General features: G+C 41.4%; 1 protein-coding gene across 2 annotated transcripts; it reads right to left on the bottom strand.

Moving 5' to 3' along the window:
* Positions 1-3,358: 3,358 nt before the first annotated feature.
* Positions 3,359-17,995, bottom strand: anln (anillin, actin binding protein). 2 transcript variants are annotated; one of them, XM_071537702.1, is made up of 24 exons: positions 17,857-17,995; positions 15,631-15,781; positions 14,853-15,323; positions 13,975-14,309; positions 13,004-13,451; positions 12,398-12,612; positions 12,187-12,294; positions 11,968-12,076; positions 11,434-11,756; positions 11,170-11,318; positions 10,916-11,057; positions 10,094-10,229; positions 9,432-9,608; positions 9,033-9,159; positions 8,772-8,820; positions 8,624-8,677; positions 7,663-7,695; positions 7,508-7,526; positions 7,250-7,362; positions 6,890-6,943; positions 6,431-6,517; positions 5,947-6,054; positions 4,832-5,004; positions 3,359-4,476 (listed from the first exon to the last, which is right to left on the bottom strand). In XM_071537702.1, exons 1-24 carry the CDS (start codon positions 17,872-17,874, stop codon positions 4,362-4,364), a joined length of 3,714 nt encoding a protein of 1,237 aa, XP_071393803.1. In that variant the 5' UTR covers positions 17,875-17,995; the 3' UTR covers positions 3,359-4,361. The 2 variants fall into 2 exon arrangements, with proteins under 2 accessions (XP_071393803.1, XP_071393880.1); XM_071537779.1 differs by lacking the exon at positions 6,890-6,943.
* Between the last annotated feature and the right edge of the window lie 394 nt (positions 17,996-18,389).

Genomic DNA, 18,389 nt, shown 5'->3' with positions numbered 1-18,389 from the left:
TCAGCCAGGTGCCAATGCAGTGTGCACACACAAACCAAGCACATGAATATGCAAGAAACTTACATATATGGCTCCTACAGAGGGTAAACCCACCTCAACTCAGCTGACCTGACTTTTAGGCTGACATAAATCTTCATGTGGTAGATTCACAGTATACATCAGACTCTTGTAAGTTCTATGAGGATAGGATCTTTGCTGGGAAACCAGCACAAAATAATACAACTGTGATACACAAGTTGTTTAATAATTGTATTATTTTGAGAGCTGTGACTGGAAGTCCTGTTCATTCTAGCTTGCGTGACACTGCTGCCACAGCTCTACTTATCGGTGGGAATCTGGACATGCAAGTATGTCATGTACAGTATGTTATGTATGATATTTATGTTGCACAGTTGTACTTGTACTAGAACAAGTGAAAACTAAAGCAGATTGCTAGTTAGGCTACTTTTAACTGTGCTGATATACACTAGTTTTTATTGAATTTATTGTTATGGTTAAAGCAAAACAAAGATATGACAGCTTTCTTTCAAGCAAAAGGAAACTTGAATTTGATGGAGTCAAAGTAACAACAATAATAACAATGACAAAAACAATAATAATTAAATAATTATTAAATTACAGAGATGAAGTTGAGGTAAAAAAGAAAAACAATATATTGCCAAAAGCCAACAGTATATGTACACTGTAGCAGATAGCAAAGCTTATATATACTTGTCATTCTCTCCTGATCACTCTATAACTGCTGAAATTACATAAACTAGAAACATGATATTTATCGTCTGCATACAGGCCAACCATCATTGCCCATCATGAATAATTGAAAGATTTATTCTTCAAGCTGAAGTTATGTGTCACTGTAATTGCTTCTAAAGGAAAGGTTTTAGACAACTTACACAAGTCATTCATGTGCCTTCACACGTTATACTATAAATTGGACATTAATTAAAACACATTGCTGTTAACAAGAAATAATGAACAGAGGAAAACTGTAGTACAATGGGGATGTAATAGTGGACAAAGTAAAGGCATATTCCAACATGTCACACATTTGTACCACCAAATCACTATGTTGATAAACCATGGGCCTGTCTCACAAAGCCATTAGTGGGTTAGCGAGCTAACTTCAGGTTTAACCTAGTTTACGATGTCCTGAAGGTGGCTCACCTTTATGGTGGGTACATCACCATGGTAACTGAGGCTGCACAGCTAACCTGCTCCAGAGCAGCTTATGTTCAGTCTAACAGATCCACATGAAAATGGCATCACCATTCATAGAGATCTACTATAAAACCTCCTTGCTCCTAGAGGATCCCATGGATTTTTTATAATTACCTTTACCGCAACAATTCCATCTCCAAATTCAAATTCAAATGAATGAGATAAGGGGGATACAATTGAATTAACAGATAGTAGATAGTTTCCAGATCATTTGCGCACTCTAGCTGTATTTTACATAACCCGTTTTATGTGAATGCGCTTATGGCTATAGGTAAATCCTGGGTTGACAGAGCGAGTTGATGAACAATCTTCATAATTTAATGTAAATCTGATGGAAATTTTAAAGGCAAAGAGAGTCACTGTGGGATGATATACATCTTATTTGCTTTTGAAATATCACATGCAAAATGAACTGAACGAACAATCACAAATGTCAATGTGTCTTTGGGATCAATAGATATAGATGATGCAAAGCAGGATACATTCTTTTTCTGGGACCGTCCAATGGACGATGAAAAAACATCCAATTGGGAAAGAGGGAGGGGCTTAAATGACATCACTATTCAATAGGAAAGTCCGGCACGCCATCACTCATGTAAGTGGAAGTTCGGGATCAATAGAGATAGTTGATGAAAACATGTCTTGAAAGGCTGAAGGTGCTGGATATTGTTGGGGTGTCATGGTTGGTTGACATGTCTCTTCAATGTCGCACAGATTTCTGGAAGAGTGTTTTTATATTGACAGATTGGCATGGTGTCCCTCTATTTCGTGGAATCAAACTGCTCAGCTTCCCTGGGAAATCTTATGCCAAGGTGCGGGAACACAGACCACTTGTTGAACCTCTGATTCAGGAGGAACTATGCAGATTCCATCCTGGTCGCAGAACAGTGGACCAGATTTTTACCATTTCACAGATAATGGACGGGTCATGGGAGTTTGCTAGTCCTGTCTAAATATGGATTTGTCAAAGGACTAATTCCCCAAGACGTATTGTGGGAGGTGGACATACTGTATTTAGGATATCAAGGTACAGCTGAGGTCCGAAGAGCATCCAGTTTGGTGGTGTTAGGGCTTTTGCAGTTTGCAGATGACGTTGTCCTTTTGGCATCATCAGATGATGTCAGATGTGCACTTGAGTGGTTTATGGCTGAGTGTGACTTGTTAGGGATGAGGGTCAGTACTTCCCAGTCTGACGCCATGGTTCTCTCCCAGAAAATGGTTGCCTGCCCCATTCAGATGAAGGCTGAGCAACTGCCCCAAGTGGAGGAGTTCTCAGGTATCTTATGTAGGTCTTATTCAAGAGTGAGGGTAAAGGAGATTGTGAGATTGACTGCTAGTTAGGTGCAGCAGCTGAAATAATGTGGGTGTCATATTGGACTGTGGTGTTGAAGAGAGAGCTGAGCCGCTAATGTGTTATTAATTTAAATATTGATGTGAGATTCTAGTATAAACAAACACCTGTTTATTGAATAAGTTAATTTGAAAAGCAATGAACCAACCCAAAATTACCACTCATACCACTACTTATGTTGTTTAGCTACTGTTGACATATAATTGAATAAATAACATTTCAAAATTTGCTTTCTCAAAAGAACAAAACTAACATAAAATAAACTAATTTTTAAAAATGAGTTAATGGTTTTTGCACTCCTTTTGGTTACCATTTTTTAAAGGCAAAAAGCCACTGGAGGCCATGATTTACAGTGATGTTAGGTTTTAACAATGCTTCTTATCTGTTCCCAAATCACTAAATCACAGCACTGATTGTTGCAAAAGGAAAAATCTCAGTGTTAATTCAACCACTTCTGTACTTTACTTTCATAATAGTAAAGTGTGGCACACATACACAAGTGTAATTGTTACATTGTTTTCATAAAGCCATGAAAGGATCAATGTGTAGTATTTCTGATTTACTGAAGCATAATATGCTTATCAGCACACATACACAGAATAGAACCAGAAAATACAGACCTTTTTAAAATGACAGGTCTCATGTCGCACAGCTTTTCCAAAAAGTTGATGCAACATGCAAAACCTATTAAACCCCAGATCATGGTGGGTTTCAGTGAATGATGCACTAATAAAGAAAGCAGGACTCAAGAAGCAGCAAGTAACCATGTCCAGTTTGGTCAAAGCAGGCATTTATTGAAGTCTCACTGTTCCACAAATACCTGATAGATTGAGTGAGGAATGCTTGGAGTGCTTTTAAGTAACATATTAAAGTACTAATATACAGTAGTTCTTGCTCATTCCTATACTGTAGAATAAAATAAAATGTTTGTAGAAGCATAAAACATTGTGTGTAGTATGTTCAATCCAAAGTAATTCTCAACTTGGACTGAGAAAAAGGTTTGCAACAGAAAATCTGTCCATCTGAAAATACATTTACCAGCACCTACACGGGCGATCAAACCTTAACCCCTGTTAGCCAAAACCATTTAAAATGTCAACATGGAAACTAATCACACAAACAATGAATCAAAACAAACATGACAAAAATATCTTATTGAAAGCTGTGGTATAATTGGCATCAAAAAGCTGTGCATGGCACTTAACATGATGAGAAGGCATTTGAAAGTCCTGCCACAAGTTGTAAAAGCTATTGTTGAAAATGAAATTGTTTGTGTATTCCAAAGATATCAGATAGTGTTCTATGCTATCATGCAGGATAAAAAGTACAGCATTCATTCATACATAAAATTGTGGTGCCTCAAATTGATATTGAATTAGTATTGCAACACCATTTATATATTGATTTAAGCTTTGAAACCAAACAATATTATAATTTAAAGCCATGCATTTTGTCTACAATATGGTTAAGTATAACATAAAAAACAAAAGCTGGCAACCCGAGAATACCTCAAATTGGAGTATCCCAACAATTTGGAAATATATAAAATATAGGCTTTAAGAAACAGTGCCAAGCCACCTGTCCTCCACAAAATACTGTACTGAAATGTTTCAAAAGTATGGCTTTTTTCTCATATCTATAACTTATGTGTTTGATTACTTATGCTTGTGTAAAGTATCCACCAGTAAACAATATTCAACAACTTTCGTACTGTATTGCACTTAGTAATCGCAGGTGTCACTGATATTGTCCGTCCATAAGAGAGAAGGACCAGTGTGATGGAGGGCAGAACTCACAGAGGCCTGTAACAGGAGTCTGGCTGCCACATGCGCAGATCCACCACAATCTGGTTCAGTTTATTCATCCACAAATTCCTCTCGTCCTTGGTGTCGGCGCTCAGCCAGTTTCTAAAAAAAATCATAATTCAGATGTTTAGCAATGCCACGTTTCTCTGCGTTATTTACACTGGGAGAAAACTAGTTTTAGACTGATATATCAGGCTGATACTGGCCTTTGAATAACAGGAGGAACTTTTCTCATCATAGCAGGTTTCAATGTGTGTCCCATGGTCTTAATGCAATGCTGTTTCAGAGGCTTTTCTACCCTTCCAATAATACATCTGGGGCGGATTTTTGTCATGAAAATGGTCAAATCTAAAAGATATTGAATATTGGCACTAAATATAAACAGTGTCAATCCAAAAATATCGGTATTGGCCTTCGAAAACCCATATCAGGTAATATAATACAAGAAGGCACTTACTTGGTGACACACATGGTGTTCTTGCACTGACTGACCAGCGTCTCCTTGTCGTCCTCTCTTTGTGGTCTGACAGTGATGAGCTCAAAGGTGTTTGGCCTGGCACAAAACTCCCGGTTGGCCGGCTCCACCTTCTTACTGGTGCAGTTGGCAAGGTTGATGCGACCGATTGGACTCTGACGAGGAGAACATAGAAAAAAAAAAAACACAGAGAGGGAACAGTCAGGTGAGATTTGGCTATTGGAGCAGATTTTGCTTCACACTTACATAATCCCAGTGTAAAGTTTGCATTAATAGCTGGCTAGTTAGATAAAATCACTCTTAATGTAAATTCAATGCAGAATTATGTGCTGTTGCAGAGGGAAGAACAGAGAGGAAAAGACGTGGCCAGTGTCCCTGTCACAGCTGTGACATCTGCCTAAAATGAGCCAGGGATTGTGGACTGACTCAACTGTGATCCACATTTGGAGCATATTGTCTGCTGTAGACGTGTTGCTGTTGTAAATGTGAAGGGCCCTTTAAGTAGTTTACTGAACAAATAGGGAATTCTTTGTGCTTTATTTTGATACAAGAGGGTCCTCCCCTCCCCCTGCCCCAAATTTAAGATGATTTGTCAACATCAGCACACCAGCAAAATCAGCTTTCTATGCAATAACCTGACCATGTTTTGACTGGCATGTTTCAGAGAGACTATACTTTTTTTACTGTGAACAAGAAACATCCAAGAGTAAACATTTGATTATCCATTTCTAACCATTCCCCTCCTCCCCTTTAATTTCTCGATTCTAAAATTTCACTTTGTTGAAACGGGATTCTGCTGATGCTTCTGCAAGATAAACGGTAAACATTTTCTATTTTCCTATTAAACACATATGATGTTAGACTCATGTGTAACCCATAATGCATGGTGCTTCCTGTAGTTGGGTGGGATCATGTTCAGATCATCTTTATTAATCTTGATTTGGAAACACAGCAAGAAACCTCCCTCTCAAAAAGGCTTTCAATTGTTTAGTTGTTCTGTGCAATTGTACTGGTTCATCTGCCATGTTCTCATATGGCCACAAATACCCAACAAAGTGGGAAACCAGCTCAAAGTTGTAGGACAGAGCAGGGGTTACCTTGCGTTTCTCATCGTCTGGGTAGGTCCAGTAGGAGATGCAGTATCCCGCCAGGACACACCACCTCCTGTGCCAGGCTCCAAATCCACTAACATCCTCAAACATTGTCTGAACAAAATATGATAAAGTTCAAATTAGGGATGGGATGATAAACTTATCTCAGAATACGAGTTGATACTCAATATGGGGGTCACGATTCCATACAAACACAATATGATGTAATCGTTAAAAGTTCAATGGCAAACAATTTTAAAATGACATTCCAAAATGTAAATATAATTTGGAGAGCTTGTAAAATTGTAATGGGCAAGCCAACTCATTTGTGATTATTACAGCAGAATAAAATAGAGCTAATATCGTGCTTCATTTTTCTGCCCCACGAGGCGTATTGTCACATTTTTATATTGCAATATATTGGGACATTTATATTGGGAAGTAGTGTTAACCGCCACAATGCCTGATGATTTGATGTGTTTGCACTCACCAGGAAGCCCCTCTCCTCCACCTTCGAGCCGACTTCACACTGCATCTTGAGGTAGACGTGGCCCTCCAGAGGGCACAAGAACGGCACCTTCACACCATATTACAGAATTACAGATTATTATTCATGAAAATCCTTGACACTGCGTCAGCATCAACTCAGAAAGGGTTAAAAGTTACAAGATGTGGTTAAACAAACACCCGGTTGCAATGCAAGTCTGTTCTTATGAGGAAGGTCAAACTAGTTAAAAAAACGGTTGCTTGAAAGCACCTGTCAAGTGCAGACTAACTGATTGAACACACACAATTTAGATTTCCTTATGATAACAGACTTGGAATCAGATTAAGATTAGAATGTTAGTGACGCAATGGAGTAAGATTTTGCTGTGTCATACAGTTTCTCTCACCCTTTCCCACACAAACTGAACAAAATAAATTAACTGGCCATAGGGCAAGTAGTAACCTTGTTATGAAACATGTCACTGAGTAGTTCCCTTTCACTTCCTTCATATTTGATCTAAAAGAGAGAAATGGAGGCGAGTGAATGAGTGCCAGGGGCAGCACACATTGTCTGATGAGAACTAACAGGTATACTGTGAGTCTCCATTAAGTCTGTACACAGATATAGGACTGTGATCCCAGCTCCGAGCCTCAGTGAGCTAATCTGTCAGCTCCCCATATATAGTCCATGTGCTTTCAGACAGAAACCAGCCACATTTGAAATGCAGGATGAATTAAGGATAAAGAGGAAAATTCATACAGTGAGTGTGAAACAGTAGTAGGAATAAAATTCACAAAATTGGACGTTTAATGGCTTCTATACCTTCTCCAAGGGAAATTTGTTTTTCCCAATAGAGGAAAGAGTAAGCTTGTGCGATCCGACGAGGGCAAAGTTACTGGTGCGAACAGCGTTGGGGCCTCCTGGACTCGCCACAACTGCAGATAGATGAGATGAGAAATACCGCATGAATCCTTAGGAAGATCAACTCATGATATATAAGCATACAATCTTGTATGTAATGTAAAAGGATTCTGTCACATTTGAATCAGCAATCAGAGTTTTTGATGCATTTTCACTAACCTGGAGTTTGGCTGCTCTTCTGCAAAGAAAAATAAAAGATGAAGGGATAAGTTGACTCACACTCAAGTGAGAATTAGTTTTTAATGTTGTATTCTTGGGAATTTATTTGACACCAAAAAAAAAGTGTCAGTAGAAAGTAAATTTGAAAGGCTTACAGTAATGGCGAGGAATCTCTTTGGAGTGATGGCCTAGAAAGATGAAAATAAAGCAAAATATTACTATCAACAATGAACAGCTTACCACAGCGTGACAAAGAATGCACCGAGTTCCCTGACTGCCCCGCAAGGCATTGTGGGTATCAGAGTCTTTGCTATTATCACAACACAACAGAAGTTCAAATGGCTGTATTTTCTTCAAAACCCAACACAACATGTGGCTTGGTAGATCTCTTTAAAATTATGTTTCTGATCAATTGGTAGACTTTCAAGTGGATTGATTACATGTCATGATTTTACAGTCAGTTGAACTTTTGGTGCAAAATGAATTGATAGGTTAATAACTTGCCCATTTTTTGACCGATCCCTTAGCTTTTCACAAACCAAGTAAAAGGCACATTCAATCAATTTACTTGCCAAATTTCAAGTGGTCAAGTGGTCCCATGAGTGGCCATGGGAAGAATTTTTGAAGGTTTGTCAAAAAATTCAAAATGGCATCCAAAAATTACTAATGCCCAACTTATTGGGCTGAACACATAACAACAACAACAACAACAATAATAATAATAATAATAATAATAGGAATCTCTAGAAACATAATAGGTAACCTAAATATAATATGCTGCCTATGTCTCTGGCTAGTTAACATCCTAATCAACTGAATAAAACAGTCAATCCACCTGAAACCATTCACAATGTGTGGGAAAACAGCATAGTTTTACAGCAGTGGCACTGTTCAAAGTAGCATCTATCCACCCGCACCGTGCACACCCACCAACAAGTAAGGGATTTTATACAGAAACTGTCCATACCGAAATACACAAATCATAGGCCTCATCAATATGTCTCCAGATTGTCTGAACAAACACACACACGCACACGCTTTAAGCCTCTTAACATGTGCCACCATTCTGACAATGTGTCTTGCACATGGGATTTACCCAGAAAGGGGGGAAATTACCTTTGACTTGCTGGGCTTCTTCCTCTTGTCACTGAACAGCTCACGCTTCTGCACCTAGAGTCATAGGTAATTATACAAGATTGCAATGAATCAGTATTTAAATCAGTAAGATAGCGGCACATGACGTGAAATGATGCAAGACACTCACCAGGCAATAGACCTCAATATCAATTTCAAAGTCATTGGAGACATCAGACCTGAAGATGAAAAGGGGGAGGGGTATTTTGTGTCAGTATGTTTTAATTTGATTATCTTGACAAAAAAAAAGAAAGTATTTTATTCTTGTCAGGCTGGAAAAGCATCTGAAACAGTACAAAAATTCTCCATTGAAAGTAACAGTAATAAGGAGTTAATAATAATAACCATCAGGAGTTTCAACCTTTTGTATGAGCAGGGGGCTTTGACTTACATGATGAACTTGGTAGTGAAGGTGAGGGCGTCCCCACTGAGGCCGCTGTGTGTGCTTGATAATGGAGTAGCCACAGTGTTCTCCGCTCCAGCCCGAATCATGATGAAGAAGTAATGTTTGGTCGACTCTGGAATAACCGAGAGACAGAGTTTAGCACTCTTGTCCCGTCATATACCCCTAACACTGGTCCACTTGTTGAAGAAGACAGGGTTAGTAGTGTTTTCTTACTCATAAATGTGAATTAGCAGGCCACCACCTCATCATGTGCATGTTCTCATAAGCAATTCATTAAAACACACTGTGGTGCAAAAAATACCACCTGCTCTAGACAGATGATTTTGCTCACTGCAATTGTTCTAAAGAAAGGCCTGTATTAGGTAATATACAGGTGGAGTCTACCTGGCTTGTTGGCAGTGGAACAAACAAAGTCTGCCTTCAGAGGCAGACGCAACTCCTGCAGGGAGATGGAGCCCTTGGAGGCAGAGACGCTGATGTCCATAGGGGCCTTCCTCTGGCCTGCTGGGCCCTCACCCTTCAGACGATCCAACTCCGCCTTCAGCGCCACCCTCCTCTCCGCTGGAAAAGTCAAACAGGAATAGTTACTCGTCTTGTTACAAATGGTTCAGATAGCCACATGAACGCACTGCAATACTGCAGGATGACTACAGGTTTCTACAAGTTGAATTCAAGACTTTTTAAGAAGCTAGGTCAGTTTAGGCCAGTACAAATAAAAAGCAAGAACAATTTCACCCCCAACATTAGCCTGAAAAGTAAAGCAAAACAACACAAAACAGTAAAGTATGTGTCTGTACGATGATTAGAAAAATTGTACATCAAGGAAAAGCTTCTTAAACTTCTAAAACCATATCCAAGACACTGAACCACAATTAAGACCGTATGGCCTTGAATTTAGATAATTCAATTTAAAACATTTTAAGACTTTTAAAAAGGACCAGCAAACACCCTGTACTGAATAATTTCCTTGCTGCTGGTCTGGATGGACGCCTGCCCTTCATACCGGTAAGCTGAGTGTGAGTGTGTTGAATGGCTGTTTAACTCACTTGCCACCAGCAGTAGCCTCTCGGCCTCAGCCTCCACCTGGGATCCCTTGCCGTGCTCTTCATCTGTACAGCAGTTGAGCGCCTGGCTGGCCTGGTGGATGACTGTCTGCTGCAGGTTCATCTCATTGGTCAGAATCTACATAGATGGACAACAGATTGACAGTTTATCCCATTAAGTGCATGATGGAGGAGGGTAAATGGGAACACCATTCAGTCAACACTGTATTTGTTTCACAAAGATAAAAAATATTGGTATGCAGTGGATAGTGCAATTAGACTCTCATTCTGTCCTACAAGCTTTATACCATAAAACCACCACAAACTGAAAAAGAATAAGAAGAAAACAAAATGGAACCAGAAATGCAAGGTGTATTGCCAACAGCTGTTTTTAGCAGTGTTGTTTTAAGGTGGATTTTTCCTTTACGTTTGCATTTTAACAGGCAAGTGAATTAAAATAACACAGAAACTGTCTCACTTGTGTCTTTTTGGCCCAACAATATGCTGCAACATTATTTGTCCAACAGATGGAGAGATAGAGGTCTATTTGATGACCACAAATCTGTATTCTTTAATCTTGATCTTGTGGTATCTGGATGAGAATGATCCTATCCGATCATTTTTTGAAAAAAAAGAAAAAGAAAAAAAAAGAAAAAAAATCTTCAAGATCAGTATGAGCCTGTACTGCAAAAAGGGGATTAAAAAATCTTTACATATTAAACTGTGCCCTGGTGTTACAAATCCCTATCAAGCTTTTCCTGGCTACATTAAAACCATTGCAATGGATGTTTAAGTAAGTTAATCTAGAATGTTTTCATTTCAAACCTTCATCCTCTGTTTGATGCTGACAAGGCTGGAGCCTCTGGGCTCCTCCGCTCTGTGAGAAACATCCTCCTTCCTCACAATGACCTGCTTCACACTGGGCTTCTCAGTCTCCTTCACCCTGATGGACCTGTATGCATCGACGCTAACATACACACGGGAAAGCAGAGACATTCAGATCATGCACACTTGAGACAGCAAGGAATGACTGAAGTTGAATACTCTTTTAGAGCTGAGGGCTGCATGGGAGCACTTACCTGTAGGGCAGTTTATGGTCATCGTCTAAGGCCTCGACGCTGTCTGAGGAGCCGGTCCGAATCATGCGAGCCCTCTGGAATTTGCTAGGTCTGGAAACACTGTCAGGAGTTTTACTCTTCTCATTGAACGAGCAGGCTGGAGTTGATGTCTGGACAAAGATATGAAGGCCATGAATGCAGGGGAACAGGTCTGAGGTGTACTATACAGATAGGCAATGGTACATACAGTTAGCGCTTCATAAAGTTTTCCAGCTTGGTACGTACCATTATTCTCCTCTCTGGACTCTTTACCACAGCTGCCACCGTCTCTGCAAGTGGAGTGAGGAGGGACATGGAGGAAATATTCAGGGCATCTTCCTCTTCACCCTCCTCTTCCTCATCACTATGCTGATCTTCACTCTGCTCCAGGACTCCATCAAACAGCTCGTTGATAACCGCAGAGTTGATGGACTGGTCGACGTTCATCTCTATCTCCTGGACCACCTCTTCTTCTGGGGTTTCATCAGAGGGTTTCTCTACAGAGTACTCAGCTCTCCTCAGAGGACTTGAGGTTGAGGCTGGAGGTGAGACCACCAATCCACGTCCTGCTATTTGACAAAACATTATAATAGTAACTGTATTTATAGAGCACTTTTCAAAACATAAAATGACAGTAAAAGAGAAAGATGATAGAAAACATAAATTCCTTGACGGAGGCAGTAAGTGCTGAGTAGAGTGGCCAATGCTGGTAACTGACCACACATATGTGCACTAACAAATACAAATGTTACAATAATCAATGTGAAATATCATATGTACCTGCAGAGCTGAAGTTGGTGGTATCTGTACTCTCAGCAGAGGGTGCTGTTGGTTCATCATGTGGCTGAGGCTTGGTCACCTGGCACTCCAGAGGCTGTTCCGCCTGCTCCTAACAAACAGATTTAGGCAATGAAAACATGAATGTTCCATAAAATGACAAAACATTTCAACTTTGACAGTTGTCTGTCAGATGCACTATATTCAAATTCGTCAGCCCACCTTGGTCTCACTGCTCTTCTTGGTTTCTGCCCCTTCATCCTTGTTTTTCCACATGTTGTCCCCCTTCTGGAAGCGATTGCGAATCATGGCCAGCTCAGACTCACGCTCCTACAATAAGGAGGATATTTGTGAATCTCATTTTGCTATTCTGGTCTGAAAACAAAACAAGCGTCACAAGAGTAGAGGATACACTATCTGCAACATAGCCCACCAGCTTCTGTCTCTGGGTGAGATCGGCGGTGGTTGTATTGGCAGCCTGGGCGGCTCTGAGCCTCTCCTGGGCCAGTCTGGTGCTGGGGGTTACTGATGGGGTGACAGTTGGGGTGACAGTTGGGGTCTTGGACTGGGTGGCGCCCCCTGCTGGGGAGCTCTGGTTTGTACGCTCCTGGCACCTCTCTCCAAAGCGCTCCAGGAAAGACTTCACACCTGTTGAGAATAAAGGGTAGAAGTACACTTTTTAGTATTTTTTTAAGTCAGTAATTTTACTTTTATCAAAGTATGTTCTGGGTAGAACTCCCTTATGATAAAATTACCATTACAGTTGTAATCTCTGTTTAATGTATTTCTTTTTAAATGTTGCCTTTAAGCAGCAGTCACTGTTCTTGGTCAGTATTTAAATCTTTTTTTTTTTTAAATATGGAATCCAAACAACTGGTAGACCCAGTCTGAACTTCCAGTACTTCGACTTTAGGAGAATATTTTGATGCTTTTTTTCAATAATCAACTGTGCAGAATAAAAGACTGAAGTGGAACAGTGGGACCCATTACTGAATGCAAAATTTTATAAAATGTTGAAATTAACTGAAACGTGACTCACCAGGTGCTCCAGCCATGGCTTTTTGCTGCAGGGGTGTAGAAGAGTCCTTGGTGGCAACCCTGTCTCTGTTCTGGAGGGCAGAGGGGCCAGAGGTGATGGGCTTGACTAAGAGGTCCGGCTTCTTTGGGCTAGAGGTGAAGTCAAGACCTCTGGAAAGGGCCTGATTCTTCAGGGGGCTTTGAGGCACTGGTGCTGAGGAGGACGGAGCGGCCTTCTGGGGACTGGATGGGTAGGCCGTCCCCTGGTTAGAGCTTTTCTGGGGACTAGAGGTGTAGGCTGTCCCCTGGTTAGAGCTCTTCTGGGGACTGGAGGTGTAGGCTGTCCCCTGGTTAGAGCTTTTCTGGGGACTGGCTATTGGCTGAACTGCTGGTCTGGCTGCAGGGACGTTAGCCTTCTGAGGGCTTGGGAAAATCACTCGGCTAGGCTTGACTGGAGAGTAGAGAGGCTGCTGAAAAGATAGATTTTACATTTTAGGCCTTTAGCTGGTGCTCTTATCCAGAGAGACCTGCAATCATTGCAACAGCAGAATAAGCTTCAATTTCTAGATAACCAAAAATTACAACAGATTGTTTAGAGCAAGTAGAGAGTAAATGGAGTACTTCTTGAAGCGATGAGTAAATGAATATACATTTATTATACAAATAAAAGCAATAAATGTGATAAATAGCCAGTCAAACATTCATAAGATGCATGTACTTCATTATAAGTTATATCTACAATATTTTATCAGTGCTTATATAATGCATCAGTAAGAATTATGTGTTCTTATAAGTAAGGTCATGAGGCATTGAGTGGATTTTAAGTCCATGACTGTGCTCATAATAGACCTGGTAGTTATAGAAAGTGTTTCAAAGTTAATAATAAATAGTAAGGAATAAAAGTAATCAGATTCACTGAAACAGACAAATCAAATAACACTCTTGTCGGTTTGTGCTGAGGAATAATAAAAAGACAACTCAGCGAAAACCTACCTGATTAGAGCTGGATGTGGTTTTGCTGCTAGCCGTCTGGCTGGCCGGCACATGGTCTGCAGCGCATGGTTTACTGCTGGCAGCCACAGCGGCGTCTCTGGAGGCCAGCTTGGGAACACAGGCGGTACCAGGCTTCCCTTGTGCATTGTCTTTGCGAATGGGCGGGTGGCTTAGGTCGTCCTCCCAGGACCCGATGGTGGCGGCGAGGTCGGCGAGCCGGCCTTTCCTCCCTACCCGAGGTTCTGAGGACGCAGCGGGGACGGCGACTGGCGGGACGTCGACCTCTCTCTTCAGCGGGGACGGGGGGGCACAGTTTGGAGCTGCATCTGAAGCGCCTGAAAAAGGTAGTAACATGTTGTCTAAGGCCAGGGAAATGCAACATGACTAAGAGTGTGGAAAGACTGGACATCACACAACTGGCGCTCACAGATTTTCTTTGTCTTGCATCGCAGAGGCACATACACTGACGACAAGTTGGATTTGGGGAACACACACCTTTAATGACAAGCTGACTTTGGGGAAAACACACACTTAATGACATGCTGAATTAAGGGAACCTACACTTTACAACCGGTCCGATTTGGGGAACACACAACGCCATGTAAGCCCACAATCTTGCAAAAATCACCACAACAACACACAACAAACATGGAAGTGAAACATTTTACTTTTCACAGTTCCTGTTTTTTGTTTTTTTTTCCTGGCGCTCAACTCTCACTGGATATTGCCATTCTCTATTCACATTTGAGTGGTTGACCAGCTCACACTAGAGGAGGACCTCAAGACATGTCCAGATTTGAGTTGTAAAAATCAAACGGTTCTAGTCCCGAATAAATAAAACCAAACCACATTCAAAAAACGCACAAAAAGCTTCCTACCTTCGCTATCCCAATACTGCCTCTGATTTGCTAGTCTCTGCAGACGAGCCCTCATGCCAGTAGTGGATGGAGTCGGGGCTTCCTGCAGGTCCTCCTTGTTCCTCTGCAGGGCTGCACTGGCAGGTATCATCTCCGCTTCACTGCTGCTCAAAGGAGCGGGAGCTGGGGTCACGGGAGCTGGGGTCATGGGAGCTGGGGTCACGGCCATCTTTTCCTGCTCCGGTTGCACAGTTTTCATCTGCACTGGATGAGACTGGACAACGGGCCGGGCGGCAGTCTTCTCCAGGGAGGACGCAGGGCGGATGCTGGCCGGGCCCGCGGGGGGTTTCCTGTCTGTGGGAGGATCGGGCAGCATAGGGACCGCAGGGAGAGTCGTGGCCGGCTCCTGGTTCTCCTCCCCGGCTGCAGGCTGCGCATTTTCCCCTGAGCATCTGCGCTTGGAGGGAGAAGGCTTGGAAGAGAGCTGTGGAACTGGGGGGAGGGCAAAAGTTGTGGAAAATTTAAGTCTAATGTAAGGTATATGGCAGCATTTGGGTTTATGATAATAATAGTAAAAAAAAATATTTGTATAGCACTTTTTTTAAAGAGGTTACAAAGTGCTTTAACAATCGGTTAAAAATTAGTAAAAAACTAATAGAGTAAAAACATCATAGAACATTAACATCACCTACTGCATTTACTTGCTGAGACTGGATAGTATTATGACTATTTCTATGATTATTTCAACAACAGAGTAGTACAAAAACCCCACTGTGTGGCAATACAAGTGTGTTCATACCTTTGTCAATGGCTGGCTCACTGATCACACTATTGGTCTCAGCCAACGGCTCCCTGGCCCTTTTAGTCATCTGTCTGTTTGCTGCAGTCGGTCTCTCTGCCATTTTCTTCTGCAGGTTCTCCCTGCGGGCCCGGGTCCGCTCCAGCAGTTTCTGGTTTGACAAAAGCAGAACTTCATTTTAAAAAGTTATTCCAGCAGCTGCTTTATACCTATACAGCAGAAACGTGTTTATCCAAGCCGTTGGCTTTGAGACCATCTGTAGACTTTAGTTGCTTCTGATCACATTTCGTTGGTTTTGTTTGAAATTAATGTATCATTCCCTACACTTGACTCCAGGTATTTCCTTTTAGGTGGTGACATCAATTAATTCAAGTTAGAGAACTTGGGGTCCACATAAAACCAAGAGATCCCAAGTAGTATTTATGACCTGAAAGCTGAGGTTGAGCAACATTCTGAGCTTGTATCTACAGTCTTTCCAATGAGAAATGAATGCAGCATTATAGTGACTGGAACTGATCCTGAAATGTGCCATGGAGCAAAACAGTCTCAGAACCTAAATGACCCCATTGACAAAAGAAATTCTTCGGAAAACGGAAGAAATTATAACCAAACTTTTGTGCCCAAGCTATGTTATACTATTGAGACTTTTTAACTGTTGGAAAAGTGTGTATGCATGAACATGTTTATAATATGAACAAGTGTAGGAAAGGAATTTCTATGTATTTCTGTGTTCCAAATATTTCATTCTCCTGAAGAAGTTCCCCTCCCGAGGGAGCTGGAAAAACAAAGTCCCCCTGTCCCTGTATGTTGATGGTTGTTGTTACTCAGGAGGAACCTGCTTTTTTCAAACGTACTTCTGACTGTACATAAAATCACATAATTGTACATAATTGGCATTGCAGCATAGCGTTTTCTAGCGTGACCTCTAGTGGTAAATCAAATCTATGCTGTGACACAGAATCCTAGTTTGAGAACTCAACATAATCACACACTTCTTGTTGTATGAGACCTGGAATTCACTGTGTGATTCATCATGTGGCTCATTCAAATAAGGCCAAATAGGGTGATTTCTCTACCGTCCCTGATGGGCGTTGGCCAACAGGTCACACGATGTCTGCAGATGCAAATGGTGTGAAAAACAAAGGCACAGCGCATTGCATCTATGGAGGCTAACTTACAAGTGGCAAAACAGTTGGACTTGTAGCGTAGACAGACAAAACAATCCTCTTCTGGTATAGATAAAAAGGCCTCTGTTTGCTTGCCCTTTTTCCATCCTCTCGTGAAAACCCCTTCCCTTGGCCTCCCAGGCGGACTGCCACGCAATCTGATTTACAGCCCTGTAACTGTGCAAGACCCAACACATTCCTGCAGCTCCACTGCCGCCTGCACATTTCCTCTAGGCAACATGGAAAACTTGAGGCTGCATTTAGCATCATTCCTAAGGAGTGAGCCACTCCTCTGTTTGTGGTTCCCGGTCATTGGATCTGAAATCTCTCTGAAACTCTATTGGCCATGACATGGAGTGACAAGAATTTCCAGTTAGCTGCAACAGCAGGAATACAGCAAGGAGAGAAAGAAATCCTTGCTTTTCATTCAACAGAAGGTTTGACATGGCTCATGCTGCTCAGCTGGACTGGAAACATTGTGGGCTAGGTGTTGGACAAATTCCAAGGCTGACACATAGCATTTCCTTAATTGGAGACAACAAGTTTAATTTTAGTAACGTTACGTTACATGGGCTTGGAATGGTAATCTTACTATGGCGTGATTTTGGCTACAGTACAGGGATTGAGTATATGGATAGGAATGTTAGTAACGTTACATCATGAAATGACACATACTGGTTACCTTGGAAAAGCTGGTTAGTAACCAACCGTCTCTCTTGGCAACTACCTTTACTGCAGATAGAAGCTTAGGTTACTAATTATTAACGTTATTTCAGATTTGGTTAAGTTGCCAACGATTGCCACAACACAAAGAACAAACACGTGACATGCTTTTATCTTAGATATTTGATCTGATGGTACAGTCCTCTATTCAATAAGCAATTGCTGAAAAGATAACTCAAACGGCTGTTAGCAAACAAAGTTTGCTCTACCACCATAGCAGCTGTCTAACAATATTTGTTAGCTAAAACAAAAACAGGAAATGTTACGTTACGTTAGGCTAACGTCACCACTTTGGTAGCTAATGTGCTATTTCAATGTAGAAAGCTCACCGACTCACCTCAGTAAATGGATCCATTGCGGAGACTGTTTATCCCTACTCGAATAATATTTAAACAACTAGCTGTTTTACTACTCTATTACACCAGAGTGTGCAGAAAGAGGACGTGATGAGCTGGACGCCGCTCAGCTCCTCTTCTCTCCTCACACAAACAACGTCTGTTCAAATTTGAATTTCAGCGCTGCTGCCACTGCGCAGACTCTGGCAGTTGAACAAAACACTCGAAAACCAATCAGAAATAAGAGGCGGGGTTTAAGACAGACCCAGCCTATCACAGCCCAAGTGTACACCCTGCCACCAGAGACGGTTTAGAAAAGTGTGTATAGCGCATCTTTGCTGTCACTTTCAAGGCGAAAACAATGCTGTCTTCAGTGCTGTCGGAAATCTTGTAATTACGAGTTGAGAACACATGACCAGCTGGACCAACAGCAATGTGATAGGAGCTCATGTGGAGCACTTGAAGGCAACAGATGTCACCATCTATCAAAAAGCCAAACATTCCACTCCAAAACTGATGCAGATAAAGACTATTT

The sequence above is a fragment of the Centroberyx affinis genome, unplaced genomic scaffold (assembly GCF_046629955.1).
Source record: "Centroberyx affinis isolate AG114_WGS23_722 - 3 ecotype Tasmania unplaced genomic scaffold, CSIRO-AGI_Caff_v1 ptg000018l_1, whole genome shotgun sequence".
Taxonomy (NCBI): Eukaryota; Metazoa; Chordata; class Actinopteri; order Beryciformes; family Berycidae; genus Centroberyx; species Centroberyx affinis.
This window is presented reverse-complemented; position numbering and strand designations above follow the sequence as displayed.